Source organism: Rhododendron vialii, chromosome 2a (genome assembly GCF_030253575.1).
Source record: "Rhododendron vialii isolate Sample 1 chromosome 2a, ASM3025357v1".
NCBI lineage: Eukaryota > Viridiplantae > Streptophyta > Magnoliopsida > Ericales > Ericaceae > Rhododendron > Rhododendron vialii.
Window position 1 is genome coordinate 35963036 of NC_080558.1, and position 23250 is coordinate 35986285.

Below are 23250 nucleotides of genomic sequence, written 5' to 3' on the forward strand. Positions count from 1 at the left end.
TGGTTTGGCCATGTACTTACTGACTGTGCTAACTGCATGTGCCAAATCAGGCCTCGTACAAACCATTGCATACATTAAGCAACCCACTGCACTTGCATAAGGCACCCTTGACATATCCTCAATTTCTTCATCTAACACCGAACACTGAGCTGAATTTAATCTGAAATGACTTGCCAATGGAGTGCTGATCGGTTTGGCATTATTCATACTAAACCTTTCCAATACTTTCACCACATAATTCTTTTGAGATAACCACAACTTACCAACTGACCTATCTCTGCGAATCTCCATCCCAAGTATCTTCCTAGCCGCTCTTAAATCCTTCACGTCAAACTCTTTACCCAATAAAGACTTCAACCTATTTACCTCAACCATACTCTTTGCAGCAATCAGCATATCATCCACATAAAGAAGCAAGAAAATATAGGAACCATCATCAAGACTCTTAACATAAATGCAACAATCATACTCATAGCGTGTGTACCCAATCCGTATCATGAAAAGTCAAACCTCTTGTACCATTGTCTTAGAGACTGTTTCAGTCCATCAAGGGACTTCTTTAACTTATAAACAAGATGCTCAGTCTCTGGCTGCTTGAACCCCTCAGGTTGTTCTATGTATATGACTTCCTCCAAATCACCATGGAGGAATGCCGTTTTCACATCCATCTGCTCTAACTCCAGATCATAGCTAGCCACCAATGCCAAGATAATCCTGATTGGCGTATGCCTCACCACTGGAGAAAAGACCTCATCAAAATCAATCCCTTTCCTCTGTGAATACCCCTTTGCCACTAACCGAGCCTTGAACTTTTCCTTCTCCTTTTCTATTGCTGCCTTTTTCCGTTTGTCTACCCACTGACTTTTTTTCCTTGGGCAATTCTTTCAACTCCCAAGTCTTGTTCTTATGCAAAGACTCCATTTCCTCTACTATGGCTTCCATCCATTGGTCCCTTTCAGAACTCGTAATAGCATCGTGAAAAGTAGATGGATCCCCACTAATAGTAGTCAATGCATAAGAAACCAAGTCATCAAACCCATATCTCACTGGTGACTTGATAGTGCGCTTGGTTCTCTCAGCGGCCAAGCTTTGCTGCTGCTGTTGATCAAGCTGTTCATCTGGCTGAGTATCACCTACCTATATCAAAACTCTCCAGCTCAATCTGTACGTCCTGCTATTTGCTGTTCACTTCCCCTGACTTAGAATTTTGAACCCTCGATGTGCCTTGATCATAGAGTCCTCATCAAATACCACATCCCTACTGATCACCACATTCTTTGTCTCTGAATCCCAAAGTTTGTACCCTTTGACCCCTTTCTCATAACCAAGAAAGATACACTGTCTAGACTTCGCATCAAGCTTTGACCTCTCATCACTGGGAACATGAACATAGGCCGGACACCCAAAAATTCTCAACCCTGAGTAGTCAACCTCTTTCTCTGTCCACATCTCCTCAGCTACCTTCCCATCCAAAGCAGCACTCGGTGACCTGTTTATAACAAAGCATGCCATACTCATTACTTCTGCCCAAAAAACCTTCGAAAGTACCGCATTCAATCTCAAACACCGTGCCCTTTCTGCAATGGTTCTTTTCATTCTTTCTGCCACCCCATTCTGCTGTGGTGTCTTCCGAACTGTAAAGTATCGTTGAATCCTATGTTCCTCACAAAACTTCAGAAAATGCCCATTCTTGAATTCTTTCCTATTATCTGTCCTGAGGCACTTAATCTTTTTCCCTATCTGGTTTTCCACTTCAGCTTTCCACACTCTGAACTTAGCAAAGACTTCGGACTTGTGCTTCATGAAGTACACCTAAACTTTCCTTGAAAAATCATCAATAAAGGTCAAGAAATACAGATATCCTCCTTTCGAAGCTACCCTCACTGGCCCCCAAACATCTGAATGAACGTAGTCAAGAATTCCCTTCATTCTGTGAGTTGCATTCCTAAACTGCACCTTACACTGTTTTTCCAGAACACAAAACTTGCAGAAATCCAATTTACACGATTTAACCCCTTTCAGTAGATTTTTCTTATGCAGCTCTAACATCCCACGCTCTCCCATATGTCCCAACCGCATATGCTAAAGCATAGTATCATCAGTATCGTCTGTTGTAGTGGCAGCAGCTCCACCTAAAACTGTACTCCCAACCAACTTGTAAATATTACCAGGAACTTTACAAGCCTTCATCATCACCATAGCACCCTTCGTTACCTTCATGACTCCACTCTCTGTTTTACACCCACAGCCATTGGAGTCTAAGGTTCCCAACGAAATTAAATTCTTTCTCAATTCTGGAACATGTCTAACATCCCCTAAAGTCCTCACAACACCAACATACATTCTGATTTTAATTGTGCCTATTCCTATGACTTTACACGATGCATCGTTACCCATAAGAACATTACCACAATCCACTGACCTGTATGTGTTGAACCATTCCTTGATAGGAGATATGTGAAAAGAACATGTTGAATCCATAATCCATGAATCTACCATGTGATTTGAACTTGCTGAGACCGAAAGCATATCACCATCATCTAACTCCTGCTCCACAACGTTTGCAGAAGTTGATCCATCTTTCCTTTCCCCTGCCTTTCCCTTCTTCTTTCAGTCAGTTCCCTTACTCTTTTGCGGACAGTCTTTCTTCATGTGCCCCGGTTCATGACACATGTAACACTTGAACTCAAACGTGCCCTCGTACCTGTTCTTTGGCTGAGACCTCCCACGCCCCGAAACTGATTTACACCTCTCATTCTTCTTGCCACTATCCTCGTACCCCTTAACCACCAGACCTTCACCCTGCAGCGATTCTGTTTGTTGCTTGCGTTGATTATTCGCCAAAAGGGCTGCAGTGACTTCCTCCAGTTCTAGGGTTTCTTTCCCTCAGAGTAAGGTTGTAACTAGGGTTTCGAGAGAAATCGATAGTGAACACAATAACATCAGCGCTTGGTCTTCCTCCTTAAACTTTACGTCAATCCGTTGCAGTTCGCTCACAACCTGATTGAACGTGTTGATATGCTGAATCAGATCAGCACCCTTGGCCATCTTCAACCCAAACAGTTTCTACTTTAGAAATAGTTTGTTCGTCAATGATTTTGACATATACCTGCTCTCCAGTTTAGTCCAGACCCCAGCCGGCGATTCATCACCCAACACGTGATACATAACTTCGTCTACAAGACACAGACGAATCGTACTCACTGCCTTCATCTGGAGTTCTTCCCAATCGTTGTTAGACATGGCTTCTGACTTCGCCTTCAATCCCTTGTACAAGCCCTGCTGCACCAACAGATCATTTACCCGCTGTTGCCACAATCCGAAATTCGAAGTTCCATCGAACTTCAAAACAGACGAACTCGATGACATCGTTCTTCTGTGTGATCGAAAATAGCCTGTAGCTTTGATACCACTTGTTAGGATCGACACACACAAGCACACGATTTACGAGTATAAACAATAAAGAATCAACACAGAGATATACGTGGTTCCCCAAAATCGGGTACGTTCACGGGAGCGAGAGCGGCTACTATTCTTTATTATTACAGTATGAATTAGGGTTTACAACATAGAGTATTTATATTGACTCTATTCTATTCTAACCCTAATCTGGTATTTGGTCTGTATCCCAAAAATACCCCTGTACGAACCCTACCATACAACGCCCCCCGCACCCCCCAATAACATATGAGCCATAGTTCTAACACTTCTCACCCATGTGCACTCATGATCAGCTTGCTCCATAACAACGTCGGGTGACGTCACACCCGTCATTCTGGATAAGGCTGTTACGAGCACATGGGTGAGCTAGCATGTAGGGCTGGCCGAGCCCCCATGGCTGAACCAAAGAGGATGATGTCTATCCTCAATATGAGTTAGGAGTCAGAAACTGTATTTCGAACATCGTCATTGCCGGACCTAGTTGTCGAGCCTATAAGCCTAGTCAATGGCCAGCTTGTATCAAACAGATCTAAGGGACCTAACTCAGCCTTCTGCTGAGTGTAGTAGCCGTGACTGAACCATCACATTCGGCCCACTACACCATGCAATCGATGCATTTATTGAATCATTTGAATCAAATATATTTAATATTTTTGCACAATTTTTTCTACATATATGTTTCCTCCCCTTTAGTTGTATTCCATGTCTTCAGCTCATAGCTAGGAGGTAACACTAGGAGTAGTGGGTTGGAGTGCAAGTTGGTCACCTAGGCTGCCCGACAAGCCAAGTTTTGGGAAAGCCCAGTCAAACTGAACCATTAACTCCCATTCTCGGGGTGTCACAGGCGGGATCGAGTCGGATCTTAGAGGATCACGTGGAGCACGTCAGCATTGAGCTGTCAAGGCCCATCAACATGGCACCGCTCTTGGTTGGGCCACACTTGGCTCGATCACATGCCGCCAATGGCAGATCTAGAAATCTCATGTAGATGGATCACTTTTGAAGCACAGCCTTAGTAAGAATACTTAAATGAAGGATAGAGAATGCAATTAATGGAATATAAATGTTTGTGTATTTGTAGTTCATTATATATTACATTTTGTGTAATGCATACAAGGGTATTTTTAGTTTTCTAGTTCTACTACTAAGTATTGATTGGGCATTGTTCAACTCCCATTATCTAAAAATTTGGAAGATTTATTTGTTTTAAAATCATTTAAGCATTATAACCAAAAAAGAGAGTCAAACAACACTACAAGGACTCGAACACAACCCACCTGCATGGAGGTCCAAGCACTTACCACTACTACAAGCTGCAATTTTTACTTTGTTTTGTGTAGTTTAAGTATATAGGATTACTTACACTAGTTTTTCAAAAATATATATATATTCCGAAAATTGCAGGTGGGTCCACCTGTGCTCATGGTAGATTCGCCCTTGCATGCCACCCAACAGCGTGACACTTGGTAATCATCATGGATGACGTCAGACCTAGAGGCAGCTATTCCTAATGTAACATGGGCCAGGCACCCGGCACAAGGCCAAGGCAGATAACTCTCTATACAAGGTACAATACTAAACCTAGAAGAGGAACGCCATCCTCACTCTAAACACCGTACTTCTCTTCTCATTCAACTGACTTAGCCTATCGGTCGTCTCTGGACCACTAGGCATACACTAATGTGGTTTCCTCTTTTGCAGAGTTAGGTAGGGAGGAAAGAGCTCAGTCCACATCCAGACCCAAATATCCATGAGAGAACAAAATTGGGGGGTTTTTTTTTTATAAAAGAAAACTGGGTTAAATGGAAGCATGCAATTAACTTTAGGGGAACATAAGTTGTGCATGGTTCAATGCATCGCAATAGACCACACATAATGGGAAAAGAAGTTCAAACCATTTAAAATAAACCCATATCATTAGAAATGACAATCAAATTCAAGATAAGATATTGGTGGTTCCGTATCATTAGAAATGACATATAGGAAGTGAAATTGATCGAAATTAAAAGATGGTTATTGGGAGGAGCGCCAAAATGATCGGAGCCGCTCATTTTATTCAAAACATATTGTTTACAGTCCCTGTAAAAAATCATCTCAATCCAATATCGGTAAAGGCGTTTACAAATCATCCAACTTTAGCCTAAATTCTGAAGTAAAGTTGGATGATTTGTAAATGCACTTACTGATATCGGATTGAGATGATTTTTTACAGGGGCCCTAAACAATATGTTTTGAACAAAATGAGCGGCTCCGATCATCTTTGCGAGACCTGAGATGGGTGCAAAAACCATCTGTACGCCACTGCTGTATGGCTTTTGTTTTACCATTAGCAGCTCTAATAATTTAAGGTATGTGATGCTATTGAGACATCACTGTCATTATCTTCGACAAAGCCTCCTAGAGACTTAAGAAATGGAAGATCTAGAATTTGATTTTGAAAATAGACATTAAAAGTGATTAGAAATCAAAGGAAAAGCAAGCAAATGGTTGGGATATTTCGTCCAATCATGTCATTCTTTAGTTCCATGTCTTTAGGGCTACAAATGAACTGAGTTATTCGTGAACAGTTCGGGGCTCGACTCGGTAAAGATTTGTTCGAGTTTGGTTCGGGTACTAAACGAATCAAACCTGAGCCTCAATTTTAGGCTCGTTTAATAAATGAATAGAACTTAAACTTGGCAATATTTGGCTCGATTAGGCTTGCAAACCTAGTGTGTATATATATCTCATAAAAATTTCACATATAATCTTGAATATGTATGATGTTTTACATGTTCAAAATGAAAATTTTTATAACTTGTAAGTACTAGAAACTTAAAATTTCAATATGTTTTCATGAATTTTATATATGTATGAACTTATTTATGTACAAAATAAAATTTTTATTTGCAGTTCGAAACCTATATGAGACCATAAATATCTATACTATTTTTGACTTGCTAAGGCTCGTGAAAAAATTCGAGTTCAAGTCAAACCAATGCAAACTCAGCTCAAACTCAGCTCTTCATATTTTCATTGAGCTCAAGTTCGTTTAAAAACTTAACGAAGGAACCTGAACATTCTAAATCTCGGCTCAATTCCAGCCCACCTTAAATGATATTTGGGCCCTCCTTGTAATTTTAGCTTCAAGTTGCTAAAAGCTCTTTGATTTAACGCTAAATTTTCAACAAGACTCCACAAGGGTCTCTAGTGGATTGAAGAAATACGAAATGACACTTCGTGGGTATCCATTGTCTGGTTAGCTTACAATAAGGTGCTATATATGTGTATGTGATGTATGAACACTTTAATGACCTTACCATTTTCAGTTATGTACTTGCTCACAATAGAAAAGAAGAATGATTCATTAGCTTTGTCAAAAGAACAAGCTTGCTTTCAGGTCAGTGTCAATGCTCCAGTAACCTTAGTCAATGTTTTCTTTTGAGAACATTACAAAATGTCACAACAAAATATGCAAATTGAAATGACAAGCATTGTCGACAGCAATAAAAGTACCTAAAGCTAATTATGAGAGTGGCAACGGCATCAAACCATGATGAGGGCGGCAAATGAACCGATGAGATGGAGGATCTGCTCGGTAAGGGCTTAATTAATTCAGCTTGGTTCGTTGAGTGTCTCCGGTTTTACTTAATGGCTTCAGTTGAGCTTCTGCGGCAGTGGTTTTGGCTTGGGTTCTCGGTGTCATCTTCTTCAGTGGCCAATGGTGGCAAGGTGGATTCTGGCTGGACGCTCCGTCGGTGGTGGTGTCTATCTGTTGGTGGTGGTGGCATCGGATGGATGGTGGTTAACGGAAGTTGTTGTAGAGATGCGGGTTAGGTTTTGGGAATTCTTGGATTTGGGGCTTTAATTTCTTATTTGGGCTTGTTTGGCCTTTGGATGCTTTCATTACTGTATTTGAGCTTTTTGGCCCTTAAGTGTTTGGGACTTCATCGATGTATTCCAACTTTTGATTAAACTCTCTTTCCCTACACCTAATAATATATTTTAGCCGATCAAAAAAAAAATAGAGTTAAGCTGGAACAATTTTTTTGGTTCGTTCAATAAAAGAGGCAAGCTTGCTCAGCTCATGTAGATAAACTCAGGTCATATATATGAGCTTGACTCGTTTAAAGAAGCTCGTTTAGTTCTCAAACCGAGCTTGAGTTCTCAATTATTCAACTAGCTTAAGCTCAAGTTTTTTTAATGGCATCGAGCTCAAGCTCAATAATTAATTTTAAATTAGCCGAGCTCGAATATTGTAAACCTCAGCTCGACTCGTTTGAGCCCTTATTAAATTCTGATTACCCCCAGAATCTTTTATAATCACATAATAACTACACACGTGGTTTACGGACTAGAAACTTCGTCTGGACCATTAATTAAATAAAGTAAAATGAGTGATAACTTTGAACTTGCGCGAGCCAAGGACTTTTTCTTTCATTCCTTCGGGTGGCAAATTGATTTCATTCCACAAGTGCATTATTCCCCTTAGACTCCGCTAAATAATTAATATGGCGGTACTCCAAGAGCACTAAATAATCACTCCTATATGTACACTCGCGTTTCAAAGATGCTGTTAACTTGTACATGTCACTTTTTACTCCTTCCGTCCCAATTTGTTTGTCAAATTTTGAGACTAACTTTTTTAATTCTCCATACAATGATTACATTAGAAATATTCAACTGTTCAATATTTACCCTTCAACATTTTTGAAAATTTTATTTGAACAAAATTAATGGCAAAGGGGAATCTGGTATATTAGGACATTTAAAAGTCTAAAAGCAAACCAACAAAATTAGGAAAGAGGGGGTACAAGTACAACACATCAAAATGACCAGCGAATAGGCGAGAAACTCACACCCCGAGCATCAAACATCTCCAAAGGAGTTTGGGAAAATGACGGCCCAATACGTGTTTTGATAATTAATACCCGCCAAAAACATGCTGAGAACATTTATTAATGCTAAAAATGTCCTTAGGGGATATTAATTATCAAAACACGTCTTTGGCCATCATTTTCCCAAGGAGTTTCCTCATCACCAAGATTCTTTCCAAACTCCACCTCCTTGGCCAAAAAGTCTATTAACATCACACATCTCATATATAAATCACATAATGCACGTGCAAAAGCGGTTGCAAAAGCGCGAGCGTGAAGGCGTCTTTCAAAAACATCGCAACCCACTACAATTCGTAAGGGCGAAAATTAAGAGCGCGAGCGCAAAGCGAGAATTGAGAGCAAATGCGAAGGTCATTTTGAAGGACTATGTGACCATAAGTCTCTCACACACAGGCACATCTCACACGGTATATGAGCTCCAAATTTGAAGAGGATGAAAGAGGATTTGTTTGGGAGTGAACCCATATCATACACACTTCTACAATCACACCCACTTTATACACTCTCTCACAATCCTGTGTTCAGTCACATAGGATTGTGAGGGAGTGTGTAAAGTGGATGGGTGTGGTCATAGAATTTTTGAAACGTGAACAAATAAGTGTTAGCTTTGTGTGTAAGTACCAAAGTTGCCTATAAAAGCTATTTTTCGTTGTTATAAGTATGATAACATTTCAACACTTGAACTACCACACGTCCTATAAACAAATATTTAAACTTCTCAAATCCCCAGCGGATAAAAAGACAAAATTAACCTGTCGACTTTAAATTCATTAAAACAAGTGATCTCCAATAAAGAGAAAATCAAGAGCACTTTGGTGTTTGGCCTCGTAAAGTTTGTTTTCTACAATGCATGCGTCCGGACTGAACTCTACAATGCTTGACAAGCGACTGCTTTAGTTACAAGTAGTACTTAAAAAGGCTTCCCAAGGGAGAAAAACGTTGGCAGAAAACACAAGGCTCCACTTTTTTTTTTTCCCTTTGGGCCATGATTGTTGCGCAGTTAAGGGAAGGGCGTCAGGACTGCAAATGACGTGAGCCCACTAATCTGGTGTTTGTTGCATTTTCGGGGTAGTCCACCCAGACAGAATCCCGAAAATTGGCAATCCCATGGAGGGTGGGTTTTCTTAGTCCAGTTCGTCCGGGATAACTCTAATCTATATATGTAAATACATCAATCATGTATCATTCCTCAACCAAAACAAACACGGTTGTAATAATCCCAGCCAAATGTCTCCAACCAAATAACCAACTTCGCTATTGATCCCTCATCACTACTAATCCCAATCTCAATATACCCTCCTTACTACCAGTCCCCCCAACTTATAACGCGTAACGAACGGCACCATAGTCTCTTCCCTTGACAACCAAGCAGAACTACAGCATTTTGTTGGACAAAAAAAGATGTGGCCTAATAGTCAAATACACAAACCATGCTTCAAAGAATGCGATGCAACTGTTTCTAGACCACCTGACACTTGAGTTCCACCCTTATTCCACTGATATAGCATAGCCCAACAAAATGCTCATAAAAATTGGTGATGCCTATAAGCTGATTGCCTTCTACTCATGTAACATAAAACTGGCACTATAAATACACAAATGGCACCAAAACGTTTGTAACAGATGAACCTCCTTGTGTATATCCTTTCCGAATTGACATCTCAAAACAAAACTACAAAATAACACAATAAGAAAGAAGAACCGAAGAATGAAAAGTCCATTAAATAACAAAAAGGACATTGTTCACCTATTTACCGTTTATGTAATCAAGAAGGTGCCGATCAAGCTCAAAATGCCGGCAAAGGAGTTTCTGCAAGGCATAAACCAGTGACTCACCATCAGAATTCACATCATGAATTCCAAAAACGGAAAACCATAAAATAATATTTATTCTAGCCAGAAATTAGACGGATTGAGGTTATTCCATGAATTTGCAAGCTTCCCATGGGATGTACAAAATACCACAACTAAATACAGTACTGACTGGAGCCAGATTACATTAAGACCTGGCCATATTACACATGAAACACCGGGTATAGACTTTGCTACAAAGAACCACTAATCTGTGTACACCTCTCCAGATGCACTTGATACCACGACAAATAGAAATTTGAGGAAAATATCAACTTGTTAAGAGATAGAAGAAGAGAACCAACAAGCATAAGAACTGTTGCTAGCAAAATATACTTTCCAATTTTTGAAGGATGATAACAAATGCTAAACCCGATAAAACACAGAACTAGGGATCAATACGATCCTTTGAGAAGGATTACCTTTGTTATAGTAAAAGTAGAAGTTTTTGCTTCAAAATCCATCTCAGGAAAGCGTGTAATCTCCACTCCATTCTCAAACAATATATACTTAGGAAGTTTGTCGCTGCTCCCTACAAGTATCACTCCCAAATTGATGATTCAATCAAAAAGAAATCAATAAAGCTAGAGGGATATGCATAAAACAATTAAAAGGTAAAACTACCTAGAGAGATACCAAACTTTTCTGCAGTATTGGGGAAGAGGCCAAGATCAACAACCCCAAAAGATAAATTTTTGTTCGAGTACCTGTTAAGGGACCATAACCATGTATCAAAACAACTAAGTAATAGCAGCTACACTAGCGAAACAAAAAAAAAAACTGGGGAGAATATTCTGGAAAATGGACCATTGATAGGAAAAGGTAAATAAGATAGTTGTTTCAAAATTGCAACTAATGCTGCAAAGAAGTTTTCCCTTTTAGCTCTTGTGCAACCTAAGGCAAATACTTACGTAATCGATAATTCAGGAAAGACCCGACTGGTTTGAACGCAAGTAGATGAAGACAATTCACGGTATTCAACCTGTTAATTCTTTGTGAAGTCAGTATCTTGGAAAGGTAAAATAACAACCAAGACAATCCAAAAGCATCATTCGGAAAGTCAAGTTACAAAGGTTGGGCATTCATTTATGCAAAATGTTTCCACTAATGTCTGTCGCAAATCTTCCCAGATCTTCGGTTAACTGAATTATTTTTGGGTAATGTCGAAAGAGAAAACATCTTTATTAAACAGTAAGACAAGCGGATATGGCAGTGCATGCAGTAATTACAAAAGAACCATGTATTCCCAGTCATTTATAGAATATGCGTTGTATGAATATCAGGAAGAACCAAAGAAAGCAGCCAGCGCCTTAAGATAGTAAGCATAATAAGTGTACACTGTAAAACCAACTGTGAAGTTGGTAAGCATATGGAATTTCCCCTTTTTACGACAGATGACGGCTAATAGATTCGAAAGACGCCTGTGATTGATGAAACACTTTTTGTAGGAACGTCGTTGGGATTGAGGTATGACATATTTGAATGATGTAATGACACGTGGATGAAGGGAATTTTTACATTATGTCATCTTGTTAAAACAGCTAGCATATAACAAAATTACATAAATGTAGTTCCTTAACATGTACCCAACGTGTCGTGTCCTCTACCATCTTGAAATTTGTGTGGGAATGGGGAGTCTTGTCAGTTTCCGTGTCGTGTGAGTCAATGCTACATAGCCAACCACCACAGGATTAATTACTTATGCCATGCTTGCATGCATAAAAGGCAAGGCAATTAATTGGATAGTTAATAAGTTTCCTTAGTTAAAAAATAGTGAAATTCTAGTTTCGGAAGCCATATGATGGGACTGATCTCATATAGTTAAACCTTGAAAAATTAATCTGCAAGCTTATCATTCATTATAAATTAGTAAGTCAGAGCCTTCAGGGAATTTTAAAAAAAAGTTACAAGCAGTTCCCCGTAAGTTTGCTATCAAAATATTTGATTATGTTTCACACTAGTCCAAAACCATAACATCATAACCAATTATAGGTTATGTAATTTCCACCAATTGCCAATTGGTATTATTTTCGACTATTATTTCAGATATTAAACCATTCAACTCAAAACCAATCATCAAAAACCCATTGGCTATGAGGGGAGAGGCTGCCCAAACTCATACTTACTTTGGAGGTTATAACTCACCGATGCAGACAAACTCTACCACTCCCCCGCAGGTGTGACCCCTAACTTGCATGTGGAGAGAGAAACAAACGGCACATGTTTTAGGGTCAATCAAAAGAGTCATATCCAAAAGCTTCTGAAACCTGGTTCTGATACCATGCTAAAGCATCCAATTTGAAATCGATTGGCAAAGACTAACTGTAATCTATGTAGCACCAATACTTCGCCGGAGGCAAAGTGTCGGTGTCGGACATGCTTCAGGCACATGTCTGACACTCAATTTCAAAGTGTTCTAAATTTTTCCCAATATTTGGGGTTAGGTACTCTCCCAACACGAAAAGGACACTTTAGGGACACTCTGGAACACTTTAGGACAATCATTAAAGTGTTGTGTGGGTGTCCTTAGAGTGTCTGAGAGTCTCCAACCCCTAAATATTGGGAAAAAAAATCAAGAAGTTATGAGATTAAGAGTCGGATACATGTCGGACACCAGTACGTTGCTTCTGGCGAAGTGTCGATGCTACGCAGAATTTGTGCATATATACATATATACACACATGAATATATATATATATATATATATATATATATATATATATATATATATATATATAGATGTACGTATATAAACATGCATATATACATATATATATTAATGTATACAGCAAAGTGCCCCCCAACGTGTCGTGTCCCCCATTTTTTGGAAATTTGCGTGCCGGTGTCGTGTTTGTGACGTGTCCTGTGTCTGTGTCAGTGCTACATACACTGTAATGAGTGGAGAGGCCGACTCATGTATCAATTTTGGAGGTTATAACTAACTAATGTGGGACAAGCACTACCATTGACCATGTCGAACACTTCAAACTTGGATAAGGCGTCGTATATTGGTATGATACTTTCCATTGGATTTGGACAAGTGTTATACGGTTCGAGACTTGGAGTTAAAGGTGTCATTATAGGTACGTTTTGTTGGCCGTTCGAAAAAAATAGGTACGTTTTGTTGTGTCTGCCATAAAATCAACCTTAAGTGTCTTCTTTAACTCGAAAGCTACACAAGTCCATTTTTTTATCCCCTAAAGCAAATTAAAATAAAAAAAACTGCGATATTTTTATGCAGAGTCCACAATCCACATACCCTCCCGGTAGAGGTCTCATGGATCTGGCCCTTACATGCATGTATGATCCAGACAGAGTCATATCCGAGAGGATCGAAAATATTAACAGCATGGGCTTATTTGAGGAATTCCAAAATCCCAATTAACTAAGAGAACACATATTTATGGTAAGTTCATGAGTAAGAAAACCATGAAATGTCTACAGAACCAACCAGCCAGAATCTTGATGTATTGCCATCAGTCAGCAGTGCTTCCAACTGCAACGGCGTTAATTGAAGTGTAGCACCTATAAGAAGACACAAAAGAACCAAAAACATAACAAAAAAACATAAAAATGGCTGAACATTGGAAATCATCAGATCAATATAAACGTATTATAGTCTGACGGATGTTACACCGACACTCCAAAAGGGCGCCATGTCCACGTATTAGACACGGGGACACGGCGGGAACACGCGGGGACACGTATTGGACACGCCACGTGGCGTGTCCAATAATTTTTATTATTTTTTGATAGGGGACACGCCGGGGACACGGCTAGGGGTCAAAATGTAATATTTTTTAAATTTTTGGGGGTTAATATAAAATTATTCAAAACATTTGCGTTAAACTGTAATTTTTCCTTTGAAATTTTTTTATAAAATTTGTGAAATTATTCATATACAATGGTTCATAATTTTTTTTATATATGTAAATTTTGTATTTTTTTATTTTTTATTTATACACGTGGCGTGTCCCCGCCGTGTCCGTATCCCCATTTTTTTAGAATTGCCGTGTCCTGTGTCTGTGTCCGTGCTACATAGTGACGGTCTCATAAAATGCACTTGATTGCAGAGAAGCTTGCAACAACTAGGATATGAAAACAGAAGGGGGGGATGCCAACAGATTAATCATTTCATACCTATACCCTGGTAGGGAGGTTGTTGTGTCAAGGTGTATACAACTGCAAGACAAAACCAAACAAAAAAAGTGCAATGGGGTATCATTACACTACGTACTAATATCTGACTCACACTGTCTGACCACGTATAATCTGAAGTTCATATTTCGGTCTCTGTTAAAATCCAGCAAATCTTATTGTAACATTATTAGAAACAGGGAGAGAAAGCCATGTGATTACCAGATTCCATTAACATCATATAACAAAAAATAGAAAGCTCACAAACATTGGTCTTCAAGTAACTTGACTTTCAAGATATAACAAAAGATACATAAATAATCTTCTTTATAGGTGCTAACAACAATAACAACCATAGCCTACCTAGAAACACCAACAAGTACCATAAAGCCAAGTGATAATCCACGACCAAAGCAATACCAAAGAGAAAAATCTGCAAATAACAAAGAAGCATCACGGTGAAGAATACTACAGATCAACTGGACTTCACACGATATTCAATTGAGGATTACATAACACCTTAGGTTTATCATATGAAAGTTAGTCCATAAAGGTGTCAAAACTCAGGTGAGAAAGATTTCTCCTAACTGTATTGTTATTTTTCTCCCACATTGGTTAATTATTATCCCCCAAACTAGCATATGAGCCTGGGCGGCCTTCGAGTTGAAATTAAGATTGTGAATCTTCTTGCTTAGTAATAGAGTAAAATTATTAGGAATAATGAAAATTATAGATCTGTAGCACTTACCTTACTTTCTAGACAGTGAGATTCTTAGAAGTATATGTTTTTTTGTAGTTTTTTTTTAACATTTTTATTGTTTCAGACATGTGTTTGTGTTTGATAAACGGGTTTTGTTAACGTATGCCCCATAGGCATATGATAGAGACTATATATTCTCCTTCATTTATGTTTGTTTGTATGGGAAATCTAAGTTTGAAACACTAGTCATAAACCCTTCATTAATTGTTTTTGAAAGATCAACTTTTTTCATTTTGGACAGAATACCCCCAATCAAATGTACACATTTCCCTCCCAAAAACTTTCAGCATATAAGTGTCAAATTAGTTTATTCCTTTTTCCCTCCACAATTCGTTTCGCTCCCTCCATATGGACCATATCAAAAGTGTTTGCACCTCCATTTTTTGGCATTTTCACCTTCCATCTCCAGTGATGTGACCACATCACCATCTGTTGAAGCTAGCGTGCTATGTTCAGTTTGTTGCCATCGGCGACAAGCTCGGTCTCCATGGTCATCCCTCGCTTTCAAACAACCTTTGAATTGGAGGTACAACTCATATTCCGGCGCAGGGGACTTCTCCAAACCCAATCCCTGACATATTTAATCCATCAATGCTTTCAAACTCAAATTGCACTGATCAAAATTCAACCATTCAACTAATCTAAGCTCAATTAGTGGACACACTGGAATTGGCAACGAGCACGCCAATGCCACCTGAGAAGTGATTCTGATTTCGGAACATCCCCTAGAGATTTGGATCGTCCAACAAAGGCCAAAAAATGAAGGGGGCAAACACTTTTGATATGGTCCATATGGAGGGAGCTAAACGAATTGTGGAGGGAAAAAAGAATCAATTAATTTTACACTTATATGCTGAAAGTTTTTGGGAGAGAAATGTGTACGTTTGATTGGGAGTATTTCTATCCAAAACGAAAAAGTTGATCCTCTCAAAAACAATTAATGAAGGGTTTATGGCTAGTGTTTCAAACTTAGATTTCTCATACAACAAACATAAATGAAGGAGAATATATGGTCTCTATCATATGCCTATGGGGCATACGTTAACAAATCCCTTGATAAAATTAAACTTTAATAATTAAACAAGTAACCAAATAGACTTATCTATTCTAATATATAGAGGGAGAACCCCTTTAGGTGTGACCAATTTTGTGAACTTGTGTCACAAAAGTATTTTCCATTATTATCCTTCAAAAACTAAGATTTTACAATCTTCTTAATATTAACTCCCCTATTAACTTCATTCATGGGACAAAAAGGTAAGAGAAAAACTAACAGCTTATACGTTCAACTGCTGCATCATCCCCACTTTCAAGTTTCAACAATCCACTTCCAAGCTTCTCCCATTTTGTATCCTTCATCCCCAGAGAGAGAGAGGGTTTCCTTGGGAAGAGTACGAAGTGTTTGTTTGAGAGAGAGCTGGTTTCCACAGGACAAGAAATGCCAATTTCTTTGCTTGCATTTGTTTTAAGTATGATTATTACTTAATAGGTGTCGTTTCCACGAAGGACTGATTTCTTGGTTTACCATATTTTGCATTTTCACATGATTTCTTTGTACAGTTTGCCTTTTTCAGATCTATAAGGTGTGTTTTTATTTCCTTAAATTTAGGATTTTTTAACATCATGTCACTTGGAGATGTAGTTCTTAAAACTCGATGCGTGTGCCCAACCTCTAGTATACAATATTGCATTACGGAAATACAATAGTTTTATCAATGTTACTGTTATTATGGGTAATACAATGCTGAAAACCTGTAAAAATGTCTTCTAGTCTAACATATCCTAGCCGCATCTGTATCCTGTTTTTTGGACTTCCTCGTATCACTGTATCCGTATCATATCGTATCGTATCTGATCCAGTATCGGTATCCATGCTCCATAACTATATAGTGAGACAAATTCAAACTAATGTGCCTTAGGAATAAGGACTAGATAGAACTTTGTATACTTTATTTACATGGCAAGCAAGAACACAACGTGTTGCACGTATCCAATGTATTATAACCAAGGAACTATGCAAGAGTAAGAATTATAAATAGTAAAAAGAGGGACCTTGGCAAAGAACAAAGTATCTGCAATGAAGGCCTCCCATGTCTCTTTTCTCACCATCTGCCATAGACAAACAAATTGAAAAGCCTAAACCCACTTACCAAGACCTATCTAACATAAGATATTTTAGTAAGGAAAACATAAAGGCTTTGTTCAGTTCACCGTTCACCAGTATCAAAACATCTTTAGAGGAAAATAAGTCGGAAAATCTTGCTTGGCCCTCTCAATACGCTTTTCCAATCAATCATCTCTTCTCTCTCCAAATCGACAGAGATTTACTCAATTTGGGGAATCTCTCAACCATTTTTTATTTCCAATCTAGTTCATGAACCTACGACGTCAATTTCCCTACTTTAAGATGCCCAAATGGGTCTCCCTTGACAAAAAACAAAAAAGACCCACCAAAACCACTATAGAATGGCCGGAGAGAAACATTCTCAGGTAAGGGGAATGGGGCTTAGGTTCAAGATGATCTAGGTCTGATGCAGAAACTTTGGACAACCTCAACTAACAAAGAAGACTACATATTCCAATGCCAGTGCCTTGGTTTCGAACAAGGAACCACAATTGAGAGGTAAAAAGCAGTAGCTAAATGTGTTTGATATATTGTCTGTGTGACTGTGTGGCAAGCCGGAGTTGCATTTCGAGCTCTTGGGATTTCTTTTTTGGGTTGTTAATTTTAGGCTATTTGATTGATGTGTGATAATTTAGTGGTCTTTTATATCTAATGGCAAAAACACGTTTGGATCTCATGGAACAAAATCAATTTTTTAATGTCCATGAATTAGAGGTTCCTTAATGCAAAATCCCTTTGTTATGTGATCTGTAGATACAACTTATGATGGTTCGTAGGTTTTGCGTAATAGGTGGATGTTATGTGAATAAAAATTCAAGGTTACATTTTCACCAGCAACAACAAGCCTCATAAGCAAATGTGCGAAACACGTCACCTTAACCCTAGTAAATATATGCACGACAGAATATGGTGGTTGTGCACTTGTGCTATCTAAGACTACATTAGCATCCAGCCTGAGAGACACTTCATAATTACTGTGATCAAACCATCACAAAAATCATTCATCCAAATCCGAACTACTGTATCCACTGATGTCAGGTGTTTTCACTCGTGAGAGAACACAATGTTTCCTACCAGGTTTTTGTGGGTAGACCCCCCAGGAATGTGTGGTTGTAAAGTGGTCCGGAGTACCACGTGGCGGTACTCCCGGACTATTGAATAATTACTCTTTGTTATTGGCATTCGCTTTCAAGCACAATCAAGATGTGATGAACGCAAATGTGGCATAATTCCTTGGGAAAGTTTCTGTTTCTTGATTAAATTGTTGGCCAGAATGTTCCTATATGCAGGTATAGCTTTCAAAAACCTACGCAGCCTCACACATACACAGCGCAACCCCACACCTTTAAACACTCGGACCAAATTACCCATTCAAGTACCATAATTGACATCAAAAACCAAGAATACATGACAAGAACCTCTCTATGCATCGGAACCACATTCAATTTACTCGAGCAGAGAACCATACCACGCAAAAAATTAAACTACTCCAAGAGTTAAGCACTAATTCTAGTATTCCAATTCAGGTTGAAAACAAGACAACATAACAACCACCTCTATGTGCATCCACATGATATCCAAATGAATCAAGCCAAACAGTAAACCGTGCGAATAGTCAATCATCCATAAGATTCACAAGAAAGGTAAACTGGTAAAGTGATGAACATACCTTGATAGCAGTCAGCAGAGAGAATGCAATAACTGCTTGAATTTCCTGAGAAGAAACATCAAGACATTGAAATTATTAAAAACTGTCACACAAAGCAGGAGAGTAATCGTATGTGATCGGATCATCAATATATGACATTCACGTAAGTAAACTAAATCGACAATAAATGAAAAAATTGGAAAATGATACAAATTTATAGAAAGGGGGATGGAATACTCGGTGATGAAGATAGGACGAGAAGGGAGGCGAGAGGACATGGGAGGCGGAGCAGCGAACGGGGATGTAAGAGAAGAAAGCGAGGAAGTGGAAGAGGTAATAGGGGTCTGAAGCCATTTGGTTCAGCAATGTGATCGAATTGAGCTGCCTATCACTCTGGTTCTTCTCCATTTCGTCTTCCTTCTCTCTCGGTGCGAGTGTGTTCGCGTTTTCGGCTGTGCTTTGAGGATTGTAGGATTTCTAGGGTTTCAGAGGCCAGATCCGGAGGTTTTCCTCCATTTTCTCGTCGAATCGCAGGAAAATACCTCTCCGGTAGTCCGGTTGCACAGAGAAATTAAGAAAGAACAGATCATGCACAGATTTTTCGCGGGCCCTCGGGTCCCACACTGATATCCAAATCGCACATTTTTGTTCCAGAAAAGCTACGTGCACAGCATGTTGTGAACAGCAGCTGTGCACATATCCCTTTTTCTCTCGCCTCGGGTCATACAAAAATGATCGGAATCGTTCATTTTGTTCAAAATATGTTGTTTAAGGTCTCTGTAAAAAATGAGTTTCGTTCGATATCGTTAGAGACGTTAACAAAACACCCAAAATCACTTCAGAATTTAGGCCATGAGCGGCTCCGATCATCTTTTTGCAACCCGAGGCCAGAGAAAAAGGAATCTGTGCACAGCATACTGTGCACGTAGCACAGCGTCTTTTTGTTCATGCTAAAAAATTTGAAAAAGTCCTTATCAATATTCACTTGAGATAAAAAATGGAAAAAAAAAATTGAAAATGGTCCATGTAGTTTTGTATTTTTGTTAACTTGGTCCCTGCAATTTGAATTGGCTCGATTTACACTCTGTAGTTTTCATTTTGTTCCAACTTGGTCCAATTGCTAACTGTAATTAGCCTCCGTTAACCCTAGACACAAATGGGTCCCTCTTCTAGTGCATTACCGAACTCTTTCTTCTCTAACCTCGCAGACCTAAAGCATTTTCCTAAAAAGCAAAACGGAGTCATTTTTTTTTAAAAATCGGGTTCTCTGGTCCATGTTCTTTTTTCTAAAATACTTGAATTATTTTTTCAATATTTAAGAGGTGACCAGACATACCTAAACTCTATGCCTGGTGGAGGCTCTAAATTTTTTTCTAAACTCCTTTTGTGGCCAGAACTATGGCCGGACCTAATTCTCCTTTACCCAGACATATATAGGCAGCTTGATGAAAACTCAATCCTTTTTTTAAAATAAGATCCACTTCATTTTCTAAAATTCAAACATTTTAAAAAAATATCCGAACCACTTTTATAGAATACAAAATTTCTCATTTTTTGTTTCTTTTCAAGAACCACGTCACAATTCACAGGAATCAGATCACTCATTCAGGCCCTAATCCTTCTCACTTCTTCCCCCAGAGGCGAACGAGACACATTTCAGCCAAAGGAAAAATCCCGGACGCGATAAATGGAGAATGAAAGCCGTAAAAAAAAATGAAGAATTGAATAATGAGACTCTGTATTTTGGTTAAGAGGTATATTAGGGTAAGAGGAGAATGGCAGATTACGGTTTTAACCTTAGAAAAGTGGCCAATTCATGTCTGGGGTTAACGAAGTTTAACGACAGTTAGTAATTAGACCAAGTTGGAACATAATGAAAACTACAGTGTGTAAATCAAGCTAATTCAAACTGCAGGGACTAAGTTGACACAAATACTAAACTACAATGACCATTTCGGTTTTTTTCCCATAAAAAATTTTACAATTTCAAATCATTTTTACAAAATCCGGGATAGGCCCTGCAAAAAGTATGTGCATGATTAGTAAATCTACTGGTACAGCAAAATCGTACAAATTTTGCATACAGATTTGTTGTGGGACCTACTACAGGTCCCACACAAATTATCTAAGCTGTTTATTAAATGTAAAATATTTTTTCAAGGGCCCCTGCAAAAAATCATATCAATCCGATACTTATAGGTGCTCGATTAAATTATCTAACTTTTGATTTAGATTCTAGGATGATAATGGCTAAGTCGCCTACACCAAAATGCATAGATGTCCCTTCAATATTGTTGTTTTGTCTCATACTTCTTTGCTCCTCCTCAACATGTAACACACAGAGCTCCCTCATTCTGGATGTTAACTTGGTGATTTCTTATTTGGTCTCATTATATCCCTTCGTTAGGTGCAAAGCATAATAACACATTTCGACACATGTGCTTGACAATGCTCCAAACCTTGTCGTTTGCGTAACCCATTCAGGCATTGGTGTGTTGCCATTTAGAGGGAAGAATTTCGCCATTTTTGTCCACCTCTGTAAGATCAAACCAGAGGGGATTTCTCTCATATACTCCATTTTCATGACTGAGATCATATGCTGACATGGAAATCCAATTGACTCAAATTTCAAGCAAGAGCATTTTATGATGCCATCATTCAGCTGATAGTTAACATTCCACGTGACATCCGGCTGTTGGTATCAAGATAAGTAGCAAACTCAAAAATTTGCAAGCTCAACTTTATCCACCTTAAACATTGATTGCTCTTTTTTAATTTCTTTGTGAAACTTGTTGAATATGCCCCGAGTATATGTATCAGCCACATGTTTTTTAATTCGTTTCATGAATGTAGAAAGAATCGGAGTACTATTTTCACTTTCAACTTGTGTCTTAGCCTCGTTATGACGAGGTTTTGCAAGAGCCATATCATATGCTTGTACGAATTCAAAAAGTTTGAGACGTAGTTTCAGAAATCGATTCATATATGTTTTCATTCTCTCAACACGTTGTGTGCTTTTTGCACCCACAAAAAAAAAATTACCTCACAGGTATGCCTCTGCCCATAAGGTCTTCTTTTTATAAACATCTACCGGTCACTTATTTTGGTGAAGGCTATAATCATCCAAAAGATTCTTCCATACAATTTCAAACTCTTCTTCAGTTGACATTGATATGCATTTCTCAAAATCACCTAAGAATCTGGGAACATGGACATTAGTGACGACATTTTTTTTAAGATGTCATTTGCATAAACGATGATTAATATAAGGTAACACAGTTTTTTATTGTTCATCACATAGCCTTATCCCAATCGGTCATTACCGACATAAACTTCTTGTGGTTCATGGAATCAATAAACCTTTCCAACACCCATGTATAAGCTTCAACAGTCTCAGCAGTCAACAATACACAACCAAAAATTGCTATTTGAAAGCGACTATTAACTCGAGCTAGTCTCACCAATAGTTTCTGATACGCATTCGTCAGATAAGTTGCATAAAATATTAGCACATCTCCAAAGCACATATAATCTATCCTACATGTTACATATCTCCAAAACAGATTATTTAGCCTATTTTGCTCATTCACGTCATATTTGTAATAGAAAATGGATCATTTTCAACTCTCGCGCACAAATAGGTCAAGGCACCTTCTGCATCACTGTCTGTAACCTCTATATTGCGTTGAGCTGTAAAACGATTGTAAAAATCTTTTTGCGTGTATCCGATACTCATATCCACCGGATTGTTGCGCCGCAAAATTCATTATGTGACTTGTTTTAATACCAACCTTATGCATAGTATTGGCCAAGGCTTTATCAGAACTATTAATCTTCCTGTGAGAGCAGAGAAAATGGATACCATGAGGCCCTATCATGGGATGGTTATGCAAGCTCACAAAATTATTAACCAAGTACTTGCCAGAACTGCGCTCTAATGTAACACTAAATACAGCAGGACATCCAACTCTAATAAGTGCATACAGCCCTTTTATTTGATCTTCTCCCTCCAATGTTTAGCGTCTCTATATCCTTCTTTTGAGCCTACCCACTTCCTTAGCTTCACGATACCAGTATTGTCCTTGTGCATATTATAGTTTCGAATACTAAAGCCGTTCATTTTGGCATATGCATTATAGAATGTTTTTCCATCTTCATGTATGTCAAATGTTATTTGATAGACTTCTTCTTTCGTTAATTCATCCAAACGTTTTTCGTCATTTCCGTTATCATTGCTAGAGTCGTCACAAATGTCAATCACTACATTCTTCTCATTCCCTTGAACATATTATCATTCATCTCTCAAAATCTAATCAAGACAAATAGGTTCACAACTAGTGGTAAAAACTAACATAGATATGCTTACCACAAATACTATATTACCTACGGTATAGCAAGCAAAACTATATTA

General features: G+C 38.5%; 1 protein-coding gene across 3 annotated transcripts; it reads right to left on the reverse strand.

Moving 5' to 3' along the window:
• Positions 1–9844: 9844 nt before the first annotated feature.
• LOC131316498 (uncharacterized) lies at positions 9845–19454 on the reverse strand. 3 transcript variants are annotated; one of them, XM_058345889.1, is made up of 10 exons: positions 19077–19454; positions 18861–18905; positions 17119–17175; positions 14670–14739; positions 14310–14351; positions 13621–13694; positions 11081–11151; positions 10794–10876; positions 10592–10701; positions 9845–10128 (listed from the first exon to the last, which is right to left on the reverse strand). In XM_058345889.1, exons 1-10 carry the CDS (start codon positions 19245–19247, stop codon positions 10066–10068), a joined length of 786 nt encoding a protein of 261 aa, XP_058201872.1. In that variant the 5' UTR covers positions 19248–19454; the 3' UTR covers positions 9845–10065. The 3 variants fall into 3 exon arrangements, with proteins under 3 accessions (XP_058201872.1, XP_058201873.1, XP_058201875.1); XM_058345892.1 differs by lacking the exon at positions 9845–10128 and adding an exon at positions 12315–12355 and having other exon boundaries at positions 10593–10701; positions 19077–19431; XM_058345890.1 differs by lacking the exon at positions 17119–17175 and having other exon boundaries at positions 19077–19429.
• Between the last annotated feature and the right edge of the window lie 3796 nt (positions 19455–23250).